Source organism: Tiliqua scincoides, chromosome 9 (genome assembly GCF_035046505.1).
Source record: "Tiliqua scincoides isolate rTilSci1 chromosome 9, rTilSci1.hap2, whole genome shotgun sequence".
Classification (NCBI taxonomy): Eukaryota; Metazoa; Chordata; class Lepidosauria; order Squamata; family Scincidae; genus Tiliqua; species Tiliqua scincoides.
Genome location: NC_089829.1, coordinates 48595746 through 48619909, shown reverse-complemented (window position 1 = coordinate 48619909; position 24164 = coordinate 48595746). Strand labels below are relative to the sequence as shown.

The window sequence follows — 24164 nt, the reverse complement described above, 5'->3', positions numbered from 1 at the left end:
CTCTGGTACGGCCTGAAGGCTACTTAAGGACACAGCACTGTCCAGTTTTTGTGACTTCCAGTTTTCACTGAAAACCACTCCAGGCGGCATTCTCAGCCTCGGGGAGGCGACACGCGGCTCAGGCACATTTGGAACCCAGCTGAAAAGAGGGGGTGTGATTATTTGCAACTTTCAGTATCCGGGAGGGGGGTCCAGGAACGGATCTCCCACGGATACAAAGTCACCACCTGTAGAGTAGATGTATAGAAGAATTGAATACTGTTCTGATGCAGGTTAAAATCAGAACACCAATCCTAGCGTCTGTCTGATGTCCACAGTGGTTGGTTCTCCCTCGTCTGGCTTCACCCACCTGCTCTTATGTCTGCCTTTTGGAATCTGCCTGATCTTTATGTAGTTACTGCTAGCCCCTTTCATGAAGTGTACTGCATCTTGTCTTTGGCATGATCTGAATAACGCACTCGCTGCTCGCCTGTTCAGCTGACCACCTGCCAATCTGACCTCACAGGGTCCTGGCTCTCATTTTGGAGCTGCCTGCGGGTGCAATCCAAACCCGCGCTGGAGCAGGCAAGCCAGGAGGCTTGCGCTGCATCCAACGTAGGTTTCTGGCCAGCAACAGCTCAGCCAGAGGTAAGGGGAAACTCTTCCCCTTACCCCTGGGTAAGGGCTGCTGGCCCTAATGGGTCTCCTCAGACCTGCACCACCTCTGGAGGTGGCGCAAATCTGAGGAGAGCAGAGCGGCTTGAAGCTGCTCCGTTCCCCACGGGCACAGGGGTTGGGATCCAGCATAACTGCTGGATAACAGCCGCCTTGGGTGCCCTTCGGGGAAAAAGGCGGAATATAAATCGAATAAATAAATAAATAAATAACTGCTGGGTCCCAGCCCCGCCCCCGGCTCCCCACGCACCTGCCCCTGGGGCCACCCATCGCCCGCCCTCCCCCTGCCTGGAAATGCCCCTCCCGCCTCCTCCCTGCCCTCCCCCACACCTACCATTGCCGCTTGTGTCGGCGTGGAAGCCGCCGCGGAGGCTTCTGCCGGCCAACATGGCTTCCTCCCACGGAGGCGCAAACATGCTTTACGGTACGTTTGCGACCCTCCTATGCCGGCCTAAATCCCTTTGGGCGCCTTTTGGATTGCGCCCTGATATTGTTTACTGTCAGAACTTGTGGCCTGAAGGCCGGCAGATGCTTTGATAGACAGTCAGTCTATCAGAAACTTAGTCTGAGCATGTACTTTATGAGGCTAGCTGGGATCCTCCTGGCTCCTTGTGCCACCTGAGCTCTGCTGGGTCTGGAAGTTACAGTAGCACCAGGCAGCAGCCGTCAGTAGGGGTGGCTGCCTTGGAAGCAGCCACAGTGGCCCAAGAAGTTGGGCACATGGGACCAGTGGCATAGTCCCTGCTTTGAACCTCCCCCAATTACTTACCTGTAATTTTTAATGTGTTCATCCACCTCATTGAGTCCCACAGAATAGTTCAGGGCCATGTTATAGGAACCAGCTTGCACTGATGAGCCCCAATTCACCTCTGGAGAGAAATGGCCAATAGGGCTCCATCAGTTAAATCATTTGGTATAACAGGAGCTGGCACTGGGTTAAGAACAACCTGCATGTGGATTGATTTTTGGCAAGGCAGACGCCTTGGGTTCACGACAGGGAAGGGCTGTAGCTCAGGAACGGAGCATTAGAGACACTCTAGCCCACCACTCTCTTCTCCACACTTTCTCCTCTATTCCATTCCCCTCTTCCTTTTCAAATGTAAGTAGTAGTAGGAGCAGCCCCAGCAGAGAAGGGTGGGCAGATAGCAGTGGACAGTGGGCATCCACCACCTAAAGCAACTTCCTAAGTCAGCCACATGAACGGGCCCTATAGCATCAGAATCCATCAACAGATGGATTCCTTTACTCAGAATATTTCTGCTGGTTTCTCCCTTAATATTTATCAACTTAATATTGTGCCGCAAGCTGATCCTCTGATGGATGGAAGGACTCCATCACTCCTTATCCCCGCCCTGCTTTTTACTGAAGGGGCACCACTGTTTTCCACCTCTCCGGACAAAATGGGTGAGCTGCTCATGGCAGTTACATACCAGGTTTCTTATAAAGGACATAGCCCAGCAAGAAAATCACAATTCCAAAGGCGATGAGGGCTGCCCACCAAGTGAGAAGAAACATAATGACGACAGACACCACAGCACCAAAAAGAGCCGCCCACTTGCTGTAGAACCTGAAGGATGGTCTCCAACCTGTAAGGACATGGCACAAAAGCCAATCACCCTCCTATCACACTCATCCGTATGGGCAGGAGTATAGAACATAGTCTCTCTAGAGCAGCCATTTTCAACCACTGTGCTGTGGCACACTGGTGTGCTGCGAATGGTCTGCAGGTGTGCCATGGGGGTTTGGGGGAGGGTCATTTATTAGTAGGGCTATTGGAGGATGTGAGCCCCCCACCAATAGCATGGTATGCCTTGTCAGTTGTCAAAACGATGGTGTGCCTTGACAATTTTAGTACCTTGTCAGTGTGCTGTGAGACAAAAAAGGTTGAAAATCCCTGCTCTAGAGCAAGGGTCTTCTAACCCTGGCCCAGGGGCCAGATGCGGCCCACGGTGAGCCTCTATCAAGCCCGTGCCCAGCCTCTGATCTCCTGAGAGTCTCTGGCCCAGTTAACCAAACACAACCAGAGTTGTGCTTGTGCAGTGGGGGTCCATTTAAGTGTGTGCTTTATTTCTTGGGCTGTGTTGGTGTTTGGAGAAATCTTGACATTTGAGCCCATTCATTTATTCACTCATCTAAGTTCCATTTCTAATGTAGTTATTTAAATTTTATGTTTAATTTTCTTTTTCTGGCCCTCAACACCTTGCCAGATATTTGATGTGGCCCTTCAACTGAAAATTTCAGAGTATAATGTAATCTTTGACGTATACAGAGTGCTTATCCACTGAACTGGAGCCCCTTCTCCTTGCATGATATTCACCTGTTACAAAAAAAAAATCTAGATTTGTTTTGCCATGTTTTCATTTTTAAAACTTATTGGAATAGAAATCTCAGGAAATGATTTCCCTCATTATGAAAACATGGCCAGACTAATGTAGAGGCCAGCAGGATCTCTGGGGGGGGGGGGGGAGAGTTACAATTAGGAAAGTTCCATATATGCAGGAAGCAGGTCATCATTCAAAGCTCTCGGTTAAATCTATGGAATGATCCCTGAATGTAATATGGACAGGCCTAAGAAGATAACTATCTATACCAACTGAAAGGGAGTTCAGTCCTTGCTCCTCAAAACATGGCCCAGAAGTCCTATCAGATCTACTAGTAGCCCCCAGCCTCACTGAAGTGAGATCCTTGGAATGGAAGGAATGGAAACTTGTGCCAAACTCAACAACACCAAATTGCCACGATAAGTCAACTTACCTGGTGAGTTTGTAATGGAGGCATGGAAACAGCTGAAGTTAATGAGAGCGTAGGAACACAAGAAGAAGTTGGAGATGATGGGAGCAATGGAATTCAGTTCCGCTGTAGGGATTGGAAAGAGGGGTGGTTAATCTACATAAGTGTTTCAAAGCACATCATCAGAAGGGTTGGGGGCTTCTGATCACAGAATGGGGGCTTTTGGTCCTCCAATTATTGATGTTTGCCCTACACCCAAGTCAGATCAGACACTGTCCCATTACCGGTTATCCCTGAAGAGCATACCAATGAGAATGAAGCCAATTGCAATGATGTAGGTCAGCAGGTAACCCCTGAGAGGCTCGTCGTTTTTTCCATAGCCCTTCCCAAAAAAGCCAATGGCTGGGTAGAGTTGATCCTTACAGAGGCACTGTTGGAGGGAACAACATGTCATAACAAGGCCCAGAGTGACGTCATCAGTCTGAGTTGCAGCACAAAGATGTGGAAAGGCAAAGAAGTCTGAGATCCACTCGCTCCATGAAAAAGAAACATGCACAGTGAGTCATCAACTGCTAATAGTTGTGCTAATCTGGTGACAGACATTTTGTGAAAGACAGACATTTTGTCCCCTGCTAATTGGGTAAGAGGCACTTATTATTATTATTATTAACAGTATTTATCTACCGCTTTTCAACTAAAAGTTCACAAAGCGGTTTACAGAGAAAAATCAAATAACTAAATGGCTCCCTGTCCCAAAAGGGCTCACAATTTAAAAAGATGCAAAAAGAACATCAGCAGACAGCCACTCCAACAGACACTGCTGGGGTGAGGCGGGCCAGTTACTCTCCCCCTGCTAAATAAAAGAGGAGCACCTACTTGAAAAAGTGTTCAAAGTGTTCTTTGTAAACCGTTTTGTGAACTTTTAGTTGAAAAGCGGTATATAAATACTGTTAATAACAATAACAATAACAATAATAAAGTAGATTTGTGTCTTTTTTCTCTTCAGTTTCCTCTCCCTCCCTCTGAAAATCCAGATTGTAAGCTCAGTGGGGTAATAACTTTTTTTTTGCTCAAGTTATTTGGCAAAATGACAGCTGCACTGATAGCGCTAGGTTGGCAAAATTTTCTGCAACTGATTTATTGATTACAACTTATTTTTATCCCACTTTTCTACAAATGCAAAAAGTGGACTGCCTGTCTATATTCAGGCTGTACCTGAAGAACTTCAGCCATGAACAACAGCCTGATCCAAGGCCAGAGCAGCAGCAGCAGCCCACACACTGCCATGGCAACGGCTGTCATGAAAGTCCCATACGGCACTTTGCTGCTGACAGGCGACCAGCAGCACCACGGTGTGGACAGGCCAGCGCCAGTCAGTGCAGAGCCTGGTGCCGGCAAGATGCTTAGGAGCTCAGTGGAAAGTGTCCCTGTCTCTTGGCAGGGAGGGGGTGCTTCTGGGCAGGGGAGGGCAGACCATGGGGCAGTTCAGCTCCAAGAGGGGGGTGAGGATGACAGCAGAGGCTGCCACAGATCCTATCCCCCTCCTGCGCCTAAAAGGTCAACGCGGGCTACTCGAATCTGCACCAGTGACTTTGCTAGTGCAGATCTGAGTAGACCCATAGGGGCTGCAGGGGTGCTACATGGGGTAAAGGAATCAATGTTTCCTTACCCCAAGTAGACCTCCAGCTGCTGCTCAGGCCCCACAGGATGCAACACCAGACAAGCATAGGATTGGGCCCTGATTTCTGTTGCAATGAATGAATCATAGAGTTGGAAGGGACCTAATAGGTCATCTAGTCCAACCCCCTGCCTTAGGCAGGAACTCTTCTAGCATCTCCAGCAGGTGCTTGTCCATCTCTGCTTGAACATCTCTAGTGAGGGAGAGTCAATGAAGTTTGGATTTAGTCAGCAGTACCTAGTCTCATTTCTTTCAGCAGTGCTTAAACACAACTGACCTTCTTTGCATACAACTGGCTGATTAAAACATGAGCTATAGTCAGTCTTAATGCTAATGCGTTGAGGCATTTAACAAATACAATCACCAGCGCTAAAAAAAAGAAAGAAATTAAGAGCACACGCACAAAAAATCAGAAACCAAATGTCAAAAGAAGAGCCCTCCCAAAACCAGGAAACGAGGGAGCCTGTGGGGATTCCATAATAGTGTCAGCAGCAATAGAATTGATGGTGGTGAAGCAATGGGTTTCCTGTGCATGCCCAGAGTTTAATATTTAGCAGAATACCTGGCTTCCTGAGGGCCCAAGCCTAACTGGGCTTTGTGATATTGTAAAGGCATGTGCGACAGCATACATGCTTTTACAGTGTCACAAACAGCCAACGTCAGCGGCCATTTCAGTGAAGCCAGCATGCTGCCACAGAGGTGGATCTTCACTGAGATAGATGAGCCGTCACCGGAGGCAGGCAATGGGCGTTGGGGAGGGCTGAACAGGAGGAACGGGGACATTTTTGGTGGGGGGAGTTCAAGGAGTAGTGGTGAAGGAAGGATAAAGACTGGTGGCGCTGGTGTGTGCCAGTATCCTATCCCCATTCCTTCCCCTGTTCCCTCTCCCTTACTCTCTTCAGTTCTATGCCAGCAAAATGGCTGGTGCAGTTCCAAGGAGACCCATTGGGGCAGTGGAGGCTTACTCCAAGATAAGGGAACAAACATTCCCTTACTGTGAGGAAGGCGCCATGACATTCTCCCCCCCCCCCCAGGATGCACTGCATGCTCCATTGGCTTGGCTGCATTGATTAGGGGGTTAGTTGGGACTGGGTTATAAGAAACAGTTTTTTTTTAAAGAACTAGGTACATTTTAAAATTGTGGAAGAAGCTTGACATTGTATGGACCATGTTTGGAGACATCTCCAAACATGGAGAGCAGGAAAAAGCAGGGAGAACAGTGGTTCCCAACCTTTAGGAGCCTGCAGTCCACTGAGGCAAAAACTGGAATCATCGTAGACCAAATGCAACCGTCAGCCACTACACACACAAAATACAATTAAATTTGGTAGTCTGTGGTGGGGCATTTGGTGAGACACTGGAAGTGCTAGCTGCAGCTGGGGGTGGTGTGTTCTCCACCCTCTCTGGTGATCTGTGGGGAGACACTTGCTCAGTAACACACTGGAAGTAATCAAAGGTCTCTTTTCAGACACCTTGCAGACCACTTTTCAGGGGCTCATAGAAAATGGAATTTGGAATTTTCTATGACCCTCAGATAAGTTGGGGGTTAAACTGAGGGGGGGTGTCTGACTATAGTTTTGTCTGATTTTACCCAAGACCAGATCCTGAAAAATCACCTATCAGTAATTGTTACCTAAGACCTGTAGTCTTTCATTGATTAAAAACATCATAGAAGATCATAAGATACATTTTTATTTTTTTAAAATTCTGGTCTTCCCACCTTTTTGTAAACACTATCAGAGTAAATGCACTGTAAACAACATACCAGTAGAACAGTGGTTCCCAGCCTGGGATTCATGTATCCCCAGGGACACTCAACAGGACCTTTAGGGGTACTTTAAAAAGAATGGAATAATGGCAGAAAAAGGCAGGTCATGCTCCAGAATGCCTTGCAAGGCCAGCAAGGCAGGAAGGGAGGTAGCTAGATGGCTGTGAAAGCCCCACCAATAGCTAGTTTTTGGCCATCAATTCATCTATGAACCAGTGATTGAAAACCAGCACAGTAAAAAAGCTGAAGCATAATATGAGAAGTGATCAATCACCCAGAATTTCTCAGCACACTTCTGGTGCAAAGCAGAGCAAAGGCAGAGTCTTCTGTTCTTCAAACAGATGAAAAGAGAAAGCACTGTGATAAATACATGAAGTCTGGGTTTTCATATGGAGGAGATGCGGATGTACCATAGATACTCACCTATAAGGCAAAAAATTCCTTCCCAGAAAAGCAGCCTGAATCATTGACCCACCTTATCTCCGGGGCAGGCAATCACTATTGTGGGAGGGAGGGAGCAAGTGATCTTCGGCTGAGAGGAAGCTGTGCAGGCTGGGGTGCTGCTGAGTGTTTGCAGCTGCCTGCCCAGCTGCAGAAGCTCCCAGGGCAGGGCAGGGCAATTGCCACCGCAGCCATCAGCAGCCCCCCTCGCTCAGCACCAGCGCACACGGAGGCATCTCTGGAGCGGCACCCAAGACAGAGCAGGAGACAATGAGTTGTGTGTGGGAGGGGGCGTCTGAGCTAGGGAGAAGCAGTCATTAGAAAAAGCTGAGTCCATCTCCTCTTTCCTTCTTGTTCCCCCTTCCTACTGTATTTAAACTTCAAGCACTCCATTGGAAAGCCCAACTTGCTAACCCCCTCCCCACAGATGAAGTTGTACAGGGTGGGGAAGGGGGGAGATGATCTTTTTGAAGAGAGAGAGAGAGAGAGAGAGAGAGGCAGCCTGCAGAAGGCTGTGCCTTTGTTTCTCAAGCCATTGAAAGGGTTAAGTCCATCTCCTCTTTCCTTCTTGTTTTTGCCCCCTCCCCCTTATTGAATCCAAACTTTAAACTCTCTGTTGCCAAGCTGAGGCTTGCTAGCCCCTCTCCCCATAATCATTCACCACTGATGAAGTTGTAGGGGGGGGGAGGAAGAGTTAACTTTTATAAAAGGAAAAGTTTGTGTGTGAGAGTGTATGAGAAAGAGAGCACTTAAAACAGTTAAGGCTACAATCCTAGCCTCACTTTCATGGGAGTAAGCCCCACTGACTATTAAGGGACTTGCTTCTGAGTAGGCATGCCTAGGATTGGGCTCCTAGTCTATTCCCTCCTCTTGCTTTCCTCTCCACCTCTCCCCTTACTGTATACAGTCACACTTCAGTCTCTCCTTTGCAAACCTTGTTGCTAACCTCATTTCCCCCTATCCTCACCAATGAAGTTGGACTGGTGGGGAAAAGTCCCTGCATTTGTGTTTGGGGGGGGGAGCATCTGTGTGTGTGTCCTTTTCACTGGAAGAGTCCTGGAGACCTTGCAAAGATGTAAAACACAGGAAAAGCAGAGAGTAGAATTTAAAGTAGAATTATTCTGCAGCAACAGGTATTTTAGCCAGAGATCTTAGCTGCATGCTGGCAGGAGCTAGGAAGCACTTGCAACAGCTGCTTATGTAGTAAGCTTTTAGGAGAGCATGCTTGCTCCTGCAGTATCCCCCTGCCAGGACCTCCACAGAGGGTCTACTTCCAAGTAAATCAGGTGCAACTATTTGCAGCTGCACTTGCTCAGTCACTCCTTGTTGCTTATCTCTCTCATGTTGGCAACCTTCAGTCTCGAAAGACTATGGTATTGTGCTCTGAAAGGTGGTTCTGGCACAGCGTCTAGTGTGGCTGAAAAGGCCGATTCGGGAGTGACAATCCCTTCCACACCGGGAGCAAGTGCAGTCTGTCCCTGGTCTGTCTCCCTGGCTATGGGCCTTCCTTCTTTGCCTCTTTGCCTCAGACTGTTGGCCAAGTGTCTCTTCAAACTGGGAAAGGCCATGTTGCACAGCCTGCCTCCAAGCAGGCCGCTCAGAGGCCAGGGTTTCCCACTTGTTGAGGTCCACTCCTAAGGCCTTCAGATCCCTCTTGCAGATGTCCTTGTATCGCAGCTGTGGACTACCCGTAGGGTGCTTTCCTTGCACGAGTTCTCCATAGAGGAGATCCTTTGGGATCCGGCCATCATCCATTCTCACGACATGACCGAGCCAACACAGGCGTCTCTGTTTCAGCAGTGAATACATGCTAGTGATTCCAGCACGTTCCAGGACTGTGTTGTTTGGAACTTTGTCCTGCCAGGTGATGCCGAGAATGCGTTGGAGGCAGTGCATGTGGAAAGCGTTCAGTTTCCTCTCCTGTTGTGAGCGGAGAGTCCATGACTTGCTGCAGTACAGAAGTGTACTCAGGATGCAAGCTCTGTAGACCTGGATATTGGTATGTTCCGTCAGCTTCTTGTTGGACCAGACTCTCTTTGTGAGTCTGGAAAACGTGGTAGCTGCTTTACCGATGCGCTTGTTTAGCTCGGTATCGAGAGAAAGAGTGTCGGAGATCGTTGAGCCAAGGTACACAAAGTCATGGACAACCTCCAGTTCATGCGCAGAGATTGTAATGCAGGGAGGTGAGTCCACATCCTGAACCATGACCTGTGTTTTCTTCAGGCTGATTGTCAGTCCAAAATCTTGGCAGGCCTTGCTAAAACAATCCATGAGCTGCTGGAGATCTTTGGCAGAATGGGTAGTGACAGCTGCATCGTCGGCAAAGAGGAAGTCACGCAGACATTTCAGCTGGACTTTGGACTTTGCTCTCAGTCTGGAGAGGTTGAAGAGCTTTCTGTCTGATCTGGTCTGGATATAGATGCCTTCTGTTGCAGTTCCAAAGGCCTGCTTCAGCAGGACAGCGAAGAAAATCCCAAACAAGGTTGGCGCAAGAACACAGCCCTGCTTCACTCCGCTTCGGATGTCAAAGGGGTCTGATGTCCCCTACTTATCTCTCTACTGTGAACTGAATTGCACACTCCCAGTTGTGTGTTCTACGTAGAGCTTTTGGCTTAAACCAAAAGCTTTACCAGGCACTTTAAAGGAGGATTTCATTAATGGTTCTACTGGTTTGCTGTTTCCAGTGTACTTAGAGCCCAATCCTAGGCTTGTCTACTCAGAAGTAAGTCCCATTAAAGTCAATGAGGCTTACTCCCAGGAAAGTGTGGATGGAATTGTGGCCTTACTCTGATAGTGTTTGCAAATGGTTGTTGAGAGAACAATTAAAAAAATTAGTGAATAAAAATGTATATCTTATGATCTATGAGATAGATCATAGTTTTTAATAAATTAAAGACTATTTTTAATACTGTTTTTGTTATACTATGTATACATAGTATAGCAAAAACAGTATTAAAAATAGTGTATCTATGTATACATACTATGTATATATACTGTGTTTTTAATAAATTAGTGACTGTACAGTTCTTATGTAGCAATTACTGGGAGGTTATTTTTCAGGATCTGGCCTCTGGTAAAATAAGACAAAATTATAGTCAGAAACCTCCCTAAGTTAAACCCCCATCTTATCAGAGGGTCATAGCAAATTCCATGATTTTGGGCTCAAAACCTGCCCTCGTCTTATCTGTGAGATGGACTTATAGGGGAGTGTCTGCGGTATAATATATAATAATAATATATACAGTATTTATATACCGCCTTTCTTGGTCTTTATTCAAGACTTTATTCAAGGCGGTTTACATAGGCAGGCTTATTAAATCCACGCAGGGATTTTTACAAATTGAAAGAAGGTTCTTTCTTTCAAGAACCACTACATTCAAGGTGTTACACTCCGATCTGGTTTAACATTCTGGCCTCCATCCTCCCACGCTCCGAGCAGATGGAACAGCTCAGCTGCAGCTTGCCAGCTGCTTCAAGGTCACACGGTGCTGGTGGCCTCGAACTGGCGACCTTGTGGATGTTAATCTTCAGGCAAATGGAGGCTCTACCCTCTAGACCAGACCTCCTACCATTATTGTTAATTACAAACATTTTGCTAATGTGAAGGGTACAATTTATGGAAATAGGCTGCCAAGGGATATGCAAGTGAAAAAGGTTGGGAACCACTGCAGGAGATCCATGAATCAAATCCACCTTTAAGGTGCCTGGTGTGTTAAGCCACTTGCTCTACCTATAACATACAACTTGTAACACTTAACTGAGAGTGTGCAATTCAATTCACAGTAGAGAGATGAGCAAGTGCAGCTGCATATAGTTGCAACCCTTTTTACTCAGAAGTAAACCCAGTGCTTTCCATGGGTTTTATTCTTAAGTAATGATGCCCTGAATTGTTGTCTGGGACTTTGTTTCAAATGGAAAGGAGGATGACATCCTGATGTTGAAAAAAACAGACCTCTGCCAAAAGCAAGCATTTCCAAAAGGGAATCAGGTTCTCTGGAGGAGAATAAAAGGTTAACTTTGGCTGGAATTTCCCAGAGAGGTTAGCATAGAAATTAACAGCCCTCTAATGATCTCTGCTATGCTTCTAATGATCAAGTGGTGTCTGTCACTTGAAATACAACTGCTTGAAATGAAACTTAGGACAGAGTTGAAAAGCTCTGCCCTCTGATCAACCTTGGAGATAAGGTGAGTTGATGATTTAAGCTTGATTACTTTGCAAAATTTGTTTCCCTGTAGACCTGTATATTGGGGTCATGGCACAAAAAAGGTTGAAGACCCCTGCTTTATACTGTAATTTCTAAATCATTTTTGCACTACAAGATGCTTGATGGCCTTTTTAGAAAGCTAGTTCATACTGAGTCAGATAGGGATTCTTCTCTGCCCCTCCTGGAGATGGCAGGGATGGAAACTGGAACCTTCTGCAGGCCAGGCAGAGCCAGGGCCACTGCTCTGCCACTGATCTAGAGCCCCCACCAGATGATGTCAGTCACTTTCACAGCTTCAAGACAGAGATAAATTGTTTTTCTTTTAGATACGAGGCTCGTAGTGCATGTGAGCCACCAGGAGGGTTCTTGAATCAGGGCCTCAAGGGGCCACTGTCTGGCGCCTCCCACTCCAGTATGACTAGGATCTTACAGCAGAAGGAGCTCCACAGCATCCCCCTGACAAGGGCACAAAGGGAAACTGTGGCCATTAAGCCCAGAAGAAACCAGGTCCCTTGGGAAGTCAACAGGCTCCACTGCTAACCCTGTACTTGGCTTTCAAGTCTGAGTTTGTTCTTTGCCAATGCCAGAACGGGAACACGAAAGGCTGCCGTGAGGCCAACGGGCAGCCCAATCCTGAGCTGCCCGGGGCGCCCAGGCTCGGCAGCACCGAGAAGGGCTGCCGCCAGATCCTGCGCCTCCTGGGCTACCATGGGAGGCACCTTGGGAGAAGAGGACTTTCGTCCCCTTCTCCCAGGTAAGGTAAGCAGCCCTGCAATGGGGCTACTCACTTTACTGCCAACCTTTTGGTCAGCTGTAAGGTAGAGGCACTCGTGTAGGGCGCAGAGCCCTACAAGAGTGCCTTGGATCCTGCGGACTTCTTCTGGTCTTTCAGTGTTAAGAACCTTGATTTGAGTGTCTGTATGAACTTGCATCAAATCAGAAGTAAACTTCCTTTTTTTGTCTTAATCTTTGGCCTCAGTTTCTTTTGTGCCTTGGTTTGTAAGCAGCCTGGGAATAGAGCAGTTCTTTTGGGTGATAACCTTTTGTCCTTTTCCAACAACTGCTACCCCCTGCAACCCCTTAGCTACACCACCAGGTCTGGGGCCAGCCTTGTGTGCACATATGGTTATTAGGATTTGAAATACAGTCTCCTAGATTCAAATTTGAGCCGCTAACTGCCAGACCAGTATCCTTGCCTAACTTCTGGCTGAGAGAGGCATATTTTCTCAGTTGCTGGGGTAGTTCTAAGTGTCAGTGACTCACCTGGAAGACTTTGGGTGCTGAGACAAGACAGGCCAAAGCTGAGGAGAGGGTGGCTCCGAAGATCCCAGCGGTGATGAGTGGAGCAAAACCAGACACCATGCTCATGCTCTGTGGAAAAAGTTTTTGACATGCATGATGTGCAGGGAGATGCACAAGGACCCTCCTCTTCCTTATTGTAGTACCTCACCTGTGATAGAATCTTCTTTGGTTGGAAAATAACTGAAATAGGAGCCAAGAAAGAGACTGGTGTTTCCCGTAAAAAGATAAGAGATTATGTTGTTATGTTAAAGTGACCTAAAGAGATCATTATTGGCAGGACATATAGAATTCCAAGAGTTTGTGTAACCAGAGTTGTGGGCCAAGAACATTTAGTTTCAGAGCAAAATGACCTCCTAGTTAAAACTAGAACCATGCATCAAAACAGTGTCATAATATGCCTAATAAGGAGGTGGAAGTGACATCAGTGTCACATGCTTGTCTTGTTTGTCTTAGGTTATTAATATGATTTTCTGAGTGTAGTTCTCTGAGAAACAAGATGAAAAGCACAGAGTGAACATCTGTATCCAAACTGAACTGATTTGGCTTGTAAATATGTAAACAAAACCTCCAAAATTATTTTAAAGGGTCTGTGACTGTTTAGCATTGCGTCAGTGACAAGAATCTTCTAATCTTTCCATCACCTGTTTGGGAGGCTCCATTCTTGGGCTGCAACCACTTTCAGTAGTGAGACTAACCAAGCCCAGGGCTTCAAAACTTACATTGCTTGAACACTATATTTACCATCAACAACGCTGATCTGCACCGTTCCATATGGTTGGCAGGGATGTGGGCCAGGACGACCTCAGTAACCTAATCCAACTTGTGGCATTCCAAACCCCTCCCCCCATTATGCCTGTTTTGTCACAGTTTTAAAATGGCTAGTTCCAATTTCATTTTGCCTTCTGTTCATTGTTTCTTATTATGGCTTATTTTATGTTCATGTTTGCCTGGCCTGACTGTTGTGCTTTCACTCCGCTTCTGGACAGAATGTGGGCATGATTTATTGCTCACTTGTTTTAAACTGCTTTTTTAAAAAGTTTTATGCTAAGTCTTTATGGTGTCCCTTCAATGTGGCTGAAAGGTGGCAAAGAAATATTCAAAGGCAATGAAATAAACCAAATGTCCAGGTTGCAAGTCACCTGGAGGACGGGAAGCCACGAGCCCACTGGCAAGGATGCTGGCATGAAATCACATATTTCAGTGTGTGCAATCTCTTTCCTCTTTCTTTGCCTGATCCCTCTAGAATTCTGGGGGGGGGGGGGACTCCCTCCCTCCCTTAGAAAAGCTTACAGAAAGTCTTTGTCACTGACCTTTCATTAGCATTCCATTTTCTATGGAAGCTCAGGTTATTGTTAGCTGGGCTCCAAACAGGAAACGCTAGAGATCAGGTTAGTGTAAGAAACCATCAGCTTTATGCTTATTTTGTCTGTCTGCACTTTGTTTGTCACAAGCTCAAGTGCAGGTATAACCTAATTATCCTCGGATTTTTCACTTGGTTTTATCTCAATGTGATGAGAAGGGCCCTTTAAATTGAAGGAAAAAGTCGTTTAACAATAGCCTCATTAATGTGAAAGAAAATCACTTTGCATTCTTTCCCAGTGCTGTGCTCTGGGTGAAGGGAGGGTCGCTGGCTCAGAGTGAAGCCTTTCTAAGTGCCTTAGGGTTAGGGTTAGGGTTGCCTTAGGTGTTAGGTGTTGCCTAAGTGCCTTAGGGTTAGGGTTAGAGACTGGTTGATGGGTTGTCTGCCTAATGACTCTGTCTTACATCGCAAAGGTCAGCAAGGTTGTTTTTAAATTACCTAGCAAAGGGACACTTTTCTTTAAATGAATGTGGTTTTTGCCACCCACATTAGTTCTGGGAACGGAACCCTTGCAAATAAGGAGACTCAACCGGTATTAACCTTTCCAATGTTTCCTGTAAACTGAGCTGAACAAAGCATCCGTGAGATTCTGCAGTGCCATCTGCTGGCAAGACATGTAATTGCAAGTTAATTGGTTCTCTGCTACTAAAGTCAAAGCTATGTACTTTTTTCACTTGCTTATTTGATTTTGTGATTCTCTTTTTTAATATTAGCATCTTAATAAAACTTTCTGCATATTACTCTGTGTTGCTTAGTTCTTGGAAATGGTGAGACGTCATGACTCCTTGTTCTGCAGGCGCTACTGTGAGAGTGATTTTAATGGAAACCCTTGAGTTTCACTATTGTGCTAGGAAGTGGGTCATGCCCAGAGAGCCTCTGCATAGCCTGATTTCCTGGACTGATGGCAGTGAATTCAAACTATCAAGGTTTTTCTCCAGTAAGCTCCATGACCAAATGAAGGGGAAGGGAGTGAGCATGCTCCACGAGGCATTGCCTCAATCAGTGTGTGGTCACTGGTGGTCCTTTTCTGAGCCCCAGGAGGTGTAGACATGTCCCAATTCCCTGCAGGGAGGTAAGAGACCAGCCTCCAGTCATCATGGAGTGACAAGGGCCTGAGGATGCTTCCCATAGTTTGCATGGGAGCTACTGCTCCATGATGGGCAGGCACCAGAGGGAACCACAGAAATGACGAGCGGTGGTATCCCAGACCACCTTTGTCATGGGATGGATCTGCCAAGCGTGGATCCTCCTCCTGTGCACCAGAGGCCTCCAGCCTCAGAGAAGAAAGTCTAGGGCCAGGACCTTTCCTCACAGGGAGAGGGAGGAACAGGAAGGAGAGGGAGAAGGTGGTGTCAACACCCTCTCTTTCCCAGCATGTGTTTATCCTATTGGTCTATTTTGGTTTCTGGCTGGCCATGTGGGGAGCTAGGCAGGACTTTGCTCTGAGGAGGGTGAGATAATGCTGAAATCTGAGGACAGGTCATGTGAATTAAGGACCATTAAGGGGAAGGAAGGCTGTAGCTCTGACGGGCATCCATGTGTTTCCTTTCCTCTAGATGTGTGCACCTCATCCTGATGGAATTTTGCTGCAAGCATGTCCTGCTACATTCCTAGATGATGTTCTAGTTCTAGTTACTCAGTGACCAGGTCACCTTGACAGGCTTTCAGGATTTCTTTACCAAGAAGCCTCTCCCATCAATGACCTGAGCCTGGGTGCAGCACACACCTACCATGCCTTTGGTCTTTCAGGAACTTCTCTGAGTGGGGTGCAATCAAGCCTTTGTGTGCTCTTGGAAGGACCCAATTAAGTCCAGGAAATTCCTAGATGTAGATACCAGGAGAAGCTCTAGATTCTGTTGTAAAGTCTGTAAGTGTAAAATCTGTAAGTGTAAAGTCATGCACATTGGGGCAAAAAATCAAAACTTTAGATATAGGTGGATGGGTTCTGAGCTGTCTGTGACAGATCAGGAGAGAGATCTTGGGGTGGTGGTGGACAGGTCGATGAAAGTGTCGACCCAATGTGGGTCGGCAGCAGTGAAGAAGGCCAATTCTATGCTTGGGATCATTAGGAAGGGTATTGAGAACAAAACGGCTAGTATTATAATGCCGTTGTACAAATCTATGGTAAGGCTACACCTGGAGTATTGTGTCCAGTTCTGGTCGCCGCATCTCAAAAACTCCCATGGTATGTGACTGTATTTGGAGAAATGTTACGTACTAGTACTTTTAACAAGCTACTATGTATCTGCTTTTAACAATGATATTCAATGGGACTTACTCCTTGGTAAGTGTGGGTAGGATTGCAGCCTAGGATTTTTAAAAATGTTCCTGATTGATGATGTCACTTCCGGTCATGACATCACTTCCAGTGAGTCCTGACAGATTCTCATTCTAAAAAGTGGGTCCCGGTGCTAACTGTGTGAGAACCACTGCTCCACGGGTTACAGGCCTGAGATAGGTCCCAGGCAGGTGGCTGTTAGCTTCACAGCCTCCTTCCTCACCATACTGTCTCCTCATTGCTGCCCCCCGGGCTTTATGGGACTGGTCAGGCTCCCTCGGCCTCACTCCTCCCTCTCTGGTGGGGCACGGAGAGGCAGATGCTCACTCCAGGATAGCTGCCCCCTGTGCTGTCTCACCCTCCTCCTGCTACATCTCCTCTTATGAGGCCGACCTGGGGGGGAAGTTGGGGTCCAGAGCTTCACCTGGACCCCAACAGCTTCACTTGCCCGTCTACTCCTTACCTCCTGCTGTGCAACCTGGTTCCTAACAGGTTACCGGTCTGGTAACTGGACTGGTACAGGTCTGTAGACCGGGGGTTGGGAACCCCTGCTCCAGTGAACATCTTCTCAACCAAACTGATGTGAGCCTATCTGAACATTAAGATCTGCTGGCGAGGCTGTCCCCACATCCCACCAACATCGCCAGCCCATTTATTTTGCTACGTAAACAGCTTTGTTGACTTCTTTTTGTTGAAAAGCAGGATATAAATATTCTTATTAAATACAAGTAACTTTGGTTGGGATGTGAGAGGTGACCTCCTTTGCAGCTGTGTCACACTTTCAAAATCCCTCCCTGTGGAAGTGCAGTCCCTCTCAAGGGCAGGTGCTTCCCTTAAGCAGCTGGAATGTCCTTAAGCATTCCATTACATCACAGCAGCTCACCAAATGGTGCTGGGAGGGAAAGGAAATAGGAGGAGGAGACCTTATAACCAGAAGCACTGCCAGTGTTTGTGGCCACCTCTGCCTGGCAAGTAGAATTGATTTTAAATTATAGCAACTCAACTAGGGCTACAATCCTATACATACTTTCTTGGGAGTAAGCCCGATTGAACGCAATGGAACTTACTTCAGAGTAGACATGCACGGGATTGTGCTGTCGGTTTATTTTAAGAAGGAATATGATGCCTTCAGCCATTGAGATCCAAAAAGATAGGATCTCAAAACACATAGACGAACAGGCCTTGCTGAGGGAGAGTCAGCATGGCTTCTGTAAGGGTAAGTCTTGCCTCACGAACCTTATAGAATTCTTTGAAAAGGTCAACAGGCATGTGGGTGCCGGAGAACCCGTGGACATTATATATCTGGACTTTCAGAAGGCGTTCGACACGGTCCCTCACCAAAGGCTACTGAAAAAACTCCACAGTCAGGGAATTAGAGGACAGGTCCTCTCCTGGATTGAGAACTGGTTGGAGGCCAGGAAGCAGAGAGTGGGTGTCAATGGGCAATTTTCACAATGGAGAGAGGTGAAAAGCGGTGTGCCCCAAGGATCTGTCCTGGGACTGGTGCTTTTCAACCTCTTCATAAATGACCTGGAGACAGGGTTGAGCAGTGAAGTGGCTAAGTTTGCAGACGACACCAAACTTTTCAGAATGGTGAAGACTAGAAGTGATTGTGAGGAGCTCCAGAAGGATCTCTCCAGACTGGCAGAATGGGCAGCAAAATGGCAGATGCGCTTCAGTGTCAGTAAGTGTAAGGTCATGCACATTGGGGCAAAAAATCAAAACTTTAGATATAGGCTGATGGGTTCTGAGCTGTCTGTGACAGATCAGGACAGAGATCTTGGGGTGGTGGTGGACAGGTCGATGAAAGTGTCGACCCAATGTGCGGCGGCAGTGAAGAAGGCCAATTCTATGCTTGGGATCATTAGGAAGGGTATTGAGAACAAAACGGCTAGTATTATAATGCCGTTGTACAAATCTATGGTAAGGCCACACCTGGAGTATTGTGTCCAGTTCTGGTCGCCGCATCTCAAAAAAGACATAGTGGAAATGGAAAAGGTGCAAAAGAGAGCGACTAAGATGATTACTGGGCTGGGGCACCTTCCTTATGAGGAAAGGCTACGGCGTTTGGGCCTCTTCAGCCTAGAAAAGAGATTCCTGAGGGCACTGGCATCGCTAGGGGGGTGCGGGCCATGCCAGGTGACGCACGGGGGGGTGACATGCCCTGGGGGGGTGATGCGCTAACTTCATGGTTTTAGGAGCTACCCCATCATGCCATACACCGTTGGATGCGGACTAGCCAGCGGAGCACAGTGCAAAAAACAGAATTGAAATCGCTCCTTTCGTTCAAAAGTTATGGTCAAAAAACCGAAAGGAAAAAATGCATGGAAAGTGAAAGTGAGCCGTATCGCGCTTTTACTCATGAGTAGGCGTGTTTGCCTTAGTCTGTTGGAAAGGGCAGCTGAGAGGACTCCAAGGACGTCAGAATGGTCCTGATCCAATGAATGCAGCTCCCAAAAACACAAAAGGGAGAAGGAGGTCCCTCCCACCCTCCCAGCCGCAGACTATTGAGCCCTATGGAAAGCAAGCAGCCTCACATCGTGTTTACTCATGAGTAGGCAGACATGCCTTGGCTGCTGGTCAGGCCAGGCAAAGGGGAATCCTAGTGATGCCACTGCCTGAGGGGGGACATGATTGAGACATACAAAATTATGCATGGGAAGGATAAAGTGGGTAGGGAGATGCTCTTTACACTCTCACATAACACCAGAACCAGGGGACATCCACTGAAATTGAGTGTTGGGAGGGTTAGGACAGACAAAAGAAAATATTTCTTTACTCAGCATGTGGTTGGTCTGTGGAACTCCTTGCCACAGGATGTGGTGATGGTGTCTGGCCTGGACGCCTTTAAAAGGGGATTGGACAAGTTTCTGGAGCAAAAGTCCATTACGGGTTACAGGCCATGATGTATATGCGCAACCTCCTGATTTTAGAAATGGGCTATGTCAGAATGCCAGATGCAAGGGAGGGCACCAGGATGAGGTCTCTTGTTCTCTGGTGTGCTCCCTGGGGCATTTGGTGGGCCACTGTGAGATACAGGAAGCTGGACTAGATGGGCCTATGGCCTGATCCAGTGGGGCTGTTCTTATGTTCTTAACTACAATTCCCAGGAGGCCTTGCAGGTCTCTTGTTATCTGGTATGCTCCCTGGGGCATTTGGTGGGCCGCTGTGAGATACAGGAAGCTGGACTAGATGGGCCTATGGCCTGATCCAGCGGGGCTGTTCTTATGTTCTTAAGGAGAACTCCATACAGAAGGCACAAGGCCCTGAAGACTCTGGTAGGAGCCCAAAGACAAATGGAAGCCACAGAGAAGGACCAGGTGGTGACAGCTAATCCCCTTCCCAATGCAGGTCAGAGACTCTACAGACAGGAAGATTTCTAGGAACATTTCTTCCAGGGTCCTTCCTGGATAGGGGATAGGGTTATCAGGGTGGAAGGATAACAATGGTGGACTGCAGCTAGCACTTCATTCCTCTTAACCAAGAAACCGATACCAAACAAACAGCAGATCAATTCTTCACGAAATTCCCTGTAGGCTGATACCTGGTAATAATTGATGAGCCCATAATGACAGCTGTGGCTCTCAGCACACTCCGTGAAGTTCCAGCCATGATCACAAGCGATTCCTTCACAGCCCAGAAAGCCCACAGAAATGGTGTCATTCACATTTCCAGATGCATCCCGGACAACACATGCACCTAGCAAGGAACAGTTGGGCGTCATTTCCTACTTCTTTCCTTCTCAACATGTGTATCAGATAAACCTCTGAATAACTCTTTTGTATATAATTGAATGTCTTCTAGCAGGTTGACACATACAAAATTATGCATGGGAAGGATAAAGTGGATAGAGAGATGCTCTTTACACTCTCACATAACACCAGAACCAGGGGACATTCACTAAAATTGAGTGTTGGGAGAGTTAGGACAGACAAAAGAAAATATTTCTTTACTCAGCATGTGGTTGGTTTGTGGAACTCCTTGCCACATGATGTGGTGATGGCATCTGGCCTGGATGCCTTTAAAAGGGGATTGGACAAGTTTCTGGAGGAAAAATCCATTACGGGGTACAAGCCATGATGTGTATGTGCAACCTCCTGATTTTAGAAATGGGCTATGTCAGAATGCCAATACAAGGGAGGGCACCAGGATGCAGGTCTCTTTTTATCTGGTGTGCTCCCTGGGGCATTTGGTGGGCCGCTGTGAGATACAGGAAGCTGGACTAGATGGGCCTATGGCCTGATCCAGTGGGGCTGTTCTTATGTTCTTATGACATAAGTGTAGTTTCATCCTAGAGGGTAGACAACCGTAACCCTAGAAAATGTTGCATTTCCTAATTGATGGAAAAAGCAAAACATCAGATGTGACCTACCAATTGTAGCAGAAATGACCAGATATGACACTGTTGTCCAGAAGATGGCCATGAGGGTGCCTTTGGGAATAGCCACAGCAGGATCCTACCAAATGAAATGGGAGAAACTTAAACATATGTGCTCTAGACATTATAATATTACACACACACACACACACACACACACACACACACACACACACACACACACACACACACAAAACTGACTCATACATGGGGGAAACATTGTTCAGGCTCTTTCCAATGTGTGAGAGCCTAGAAATGTAGTACATATGTAGTGCAAGACATGCTATTGACCAGAAAAATCTGGAAAGAGAGAATGTGCACAATTTCCTTCAGAACAAGGGAAAACCAAAACTTGGTGTGATGTGTTGGTACCAAACCTGATTGTCCTTTCTGGTTCTCAGCTGATGGCCTGGCCTCCAGCTCCTCAGGCCCTGATTTGCTCACCCCATGGATCTTGCCAGTTTGGACCACACCCTTGTCTTGGCATCCAGCAGACCCCATGTTACAGCCTGTTATAGATCTGTCAGATTAAGGGCATGATCCATTCTTGCACAGGCACTGGAAATCACCCTCTCATTACCCTCAAATTGCGGTGGTGGCACGATCCAGAATGACGCCTGAATACTGCCTTCGGTCCACCGCCTCTGTGCAGTTTAAAAAAAAACCCAAACCAAAGCAGCCAGTTACTGCTGTCCTTGTTACATTTCCTGCACTTGCAGGCCTTCCAAGTTCAATTTAAAGGAACTGCATGAATGAAGGAGTTCCTCCATTTGTGCAGTCCCTCTCAATCAGGCCTGACGTCTTGCACTTCCATGCCTGAATAAAGTGTGCTTGAAGCAAGGCAAGGAGGTGGGGATCCACTTTCTGCTCGCTTTTAGTGGGTGGAAAGTGAAACAGCGTAAGATGCATCAGTTGTGGGCTATAGACAGACAGTGGCTGCAGCAGACTCAGAGTGGGCACCCCAATCTGCCACCCTTTGCCACCTACAATGTATTGGAATTGCGGGAGATCTGGCGAGGAGATAGGGTGTGGTGTCAGCAGTGGCCCTTTGCTCTGGGGAATACAGGGTTAAGGCCTGGGCTTCCAGCAGGGGGTGTACTGCAAAGCTGCAGCCACTAGAGGTAATGAGGTCTCTAGGATATAAGAAACAACTGATATAGGAAGGCTTTGTGGGTTGTAGTTGGAAACAGAGTGGAGGAGGCTTGCTGGTAAAATGGGCTGAGTTTGTTTTACTAAACTGACCTACTGGCTTGTAGACTTATGGATTGACTCATGGCTCTACTTATTGGACTGACTCTCTGGCACACTAATTCATGGACAGGCAAGCAAACAACAAATGGGCACTCTGTACTGGACTGGAGGATGACCTGTGAGCTGGTGCACTGACTAACAAACTCATCCAACAGAGACTGCAGAGTGGTGGAGAGCTGAGGTGGTGCTGCTGTACCCAAAAGGACTGCTGCTCAAAGGAGGGACTCTGCAGACTCACAGGCAAGCCAGCCACCTCCTAGTCTCCTTCCTGCTGGTGCTGGGGTACAGGGGTAATCTTTGCAGTCTGCTAGATCTAGCTGTGGTTAAGCTGGGGGAACTAATTTGTTTAGAGTGGGCATAAGATCTTTGGGCAAAGCTCAGAACAGGAGCTTGGCAGGATATGGAATCAGCCACTGCTGCAACCCACATCCTCTTGCCTAATTGATGGGCAGCCCCTGCCCTCAGGCACAAGCGTACAACCGCATGAGCAGGGCATTGCACCAGTCAGTACTGCCTGTGGGAGCTCTGTGCACACCTCCCATGCAACGATTCAGCCACCCTCCCCAGGGTCCTCAGCTAGCAAAACCTACCTTCAAATCGCCTGAAATGTTGGCTCCTGCCAAGATGCCAGTAGCTGATGGAAAAAAGATGGAAAACAAACCAAAAAAGCTGCCATCAGGCCCACGCCAGTTCGGCACAAAGTTCTGCGCAAAAATATCTGCTGAAAAGGGAGCAATGGAGGAAAGGCAGTGAGGATTCATGTCACCCCAGTCGGCCCCCCCCCCAAAAAAATCTGATCCTCTATGATCGCATTTTGTAATGCACTTCCAACAGTCCAGATGAGGGGCTGATTCCTCAAGATACTCCCAGACAAACTCTACTGTGACTGCCCATGTCAGAACCTGAAACACCAGCTCCCGTTTTCTTTCATTGCCCAAAATATACAATGGCAAGAGAGAGCTTTCTAAAGAAATGGTTGTCAAAATATTCAACTCTTCCTGATGCTGCAAGATGAAAACTATTTTTGAGTAGTCTTTGTAAAAACTAACTGTAGATGTGGCACACTTCTGTCATGATGTGTTTTTAAGTTCTTAAAGTATGGTGTATGGCCTCTGGGCTATTTAACCAAAGCAACTTGAAACTTGGATATGTCACCATTTCAAGCTACTGATACTTTAATTGCATTTCCACAATATATTTGGCAAGGCTGGAATCGGGAAAAGAGGAAAATGCAGGCAGAGGAGAGTGGCAGGCTAGAGTGTCTCCCAAAGGATTCTCTAGTCCTCCATCTCCTCTTCTTAGTTCACACTCTGTTCCCCTCAGATTCAAGAAGCGTGGCAGGGAAGAGTTGACGAGCTAGAGAGGGGTGGCAGTGATGCCCACTACATCCTGCCACAATCCACTACCTGAGGCAGCTGCCTCCATCCACTTTGTAGCTAGGCTAGAGCTGGCTTGTGCATACAAACACACAGGAACTCTCATATCAGTGATGGCAAGAGCTTACCCTTGTAACTGAAAAATCCCTTGGCTTGCTTCTCTTTGCTCGCTGGGATGACTGTGCCCACAAGGTAGTTTATGAAGGAGATCATGATGACAATGAAGAAGAGGACCTGTGCCTGCAAGACCAAGCAGAGCCAGTGTGAGAAACCCATTTGGCTCCATGATTTACCACCTAAAAGGAAAAGATACAGGTTCACATCCCCGCTCAGCCTTGAAGCAACCTGGGTGGTAGAACCTCTGCTGTGCATACGGAAGGTCCGGGTTCAAGCCCCGGCCGCATCTCCAAGTAGGCCTGAGAAGTAAATCCCCTTCCATGCCTGAATGCCTGCAGAGTGTCAGCGGTCCCGAGTTAGTTGGGCCAATGTCTTTTGGAAACTGGGAAGGAGCAGCACACACTTCGGAATTACAACATGGCTCACACAGGCTGTTGCTGACCCTCTGAGTTCCACCTACAGTTCCCACAAAAGCCTCTCTCTCTTGTAGATTCCAGACCCTGAACCAGTAGCCATTGCAAGTAAGCAGTCCAGGAAGATTAACTCATGGCCTCCTACAGCCAGAGCCAGCATGTCAAATGACAGCCCCTAAACCTCTTACTTTGCTACTCCCCCTTCTCTTCTCA

The 24164-nt window shown here is 47.3% G+C and overlaps 1 protein-coding gene across 3 annotated transcripts in view; it reads right to left on the bottom strand.

The window, feature by feature from the left end:
- SLC12A3 (solute carrier family 12 member 3) overlaps window positions 1-24164 on the bottom strand; it is a 63866-nt gene that overhangs the window by 28869 nt on the left and 10833 nt on the right. For all 3 annotated transcript variants that reach the window (XM_066636829.1, XM_066636831.1, XM_066636832.1), the window contains exons 7-15: window positions 23550-23661; window positions 22636-22766; window positions 20789-20873; window positions 19961-20115; window positions 12740-12847; window positions 3691-3814; window positions 3409-3510; window positions 2085-2240; window positions 1424-1523 (exon numbers count right to left, since the gene is read on the bottom strand). In XM_066636829.1, coding sequence (XP_066492926.1) covers window positions 1424-1523; window positions 2085-2240; window positions 3409-3510; window positions 3691-3814; window positions 12740-12847; window positions 19961-20115; window positions 20789-20873; window positions 22636-22766; window positions 23550-23661 — 1073 coding nt within the window. The remainder of the gene's footprint in view (window positions 1-1423; window positions 1524-2084; window positions 2241-3408; window positions 3511-3690; window positions 3815-12739; window positions 12848-19960; window positions 20116-20788; window positions 20874-22635; window positions 22767-23549; window positions 23662-24164) is intronic.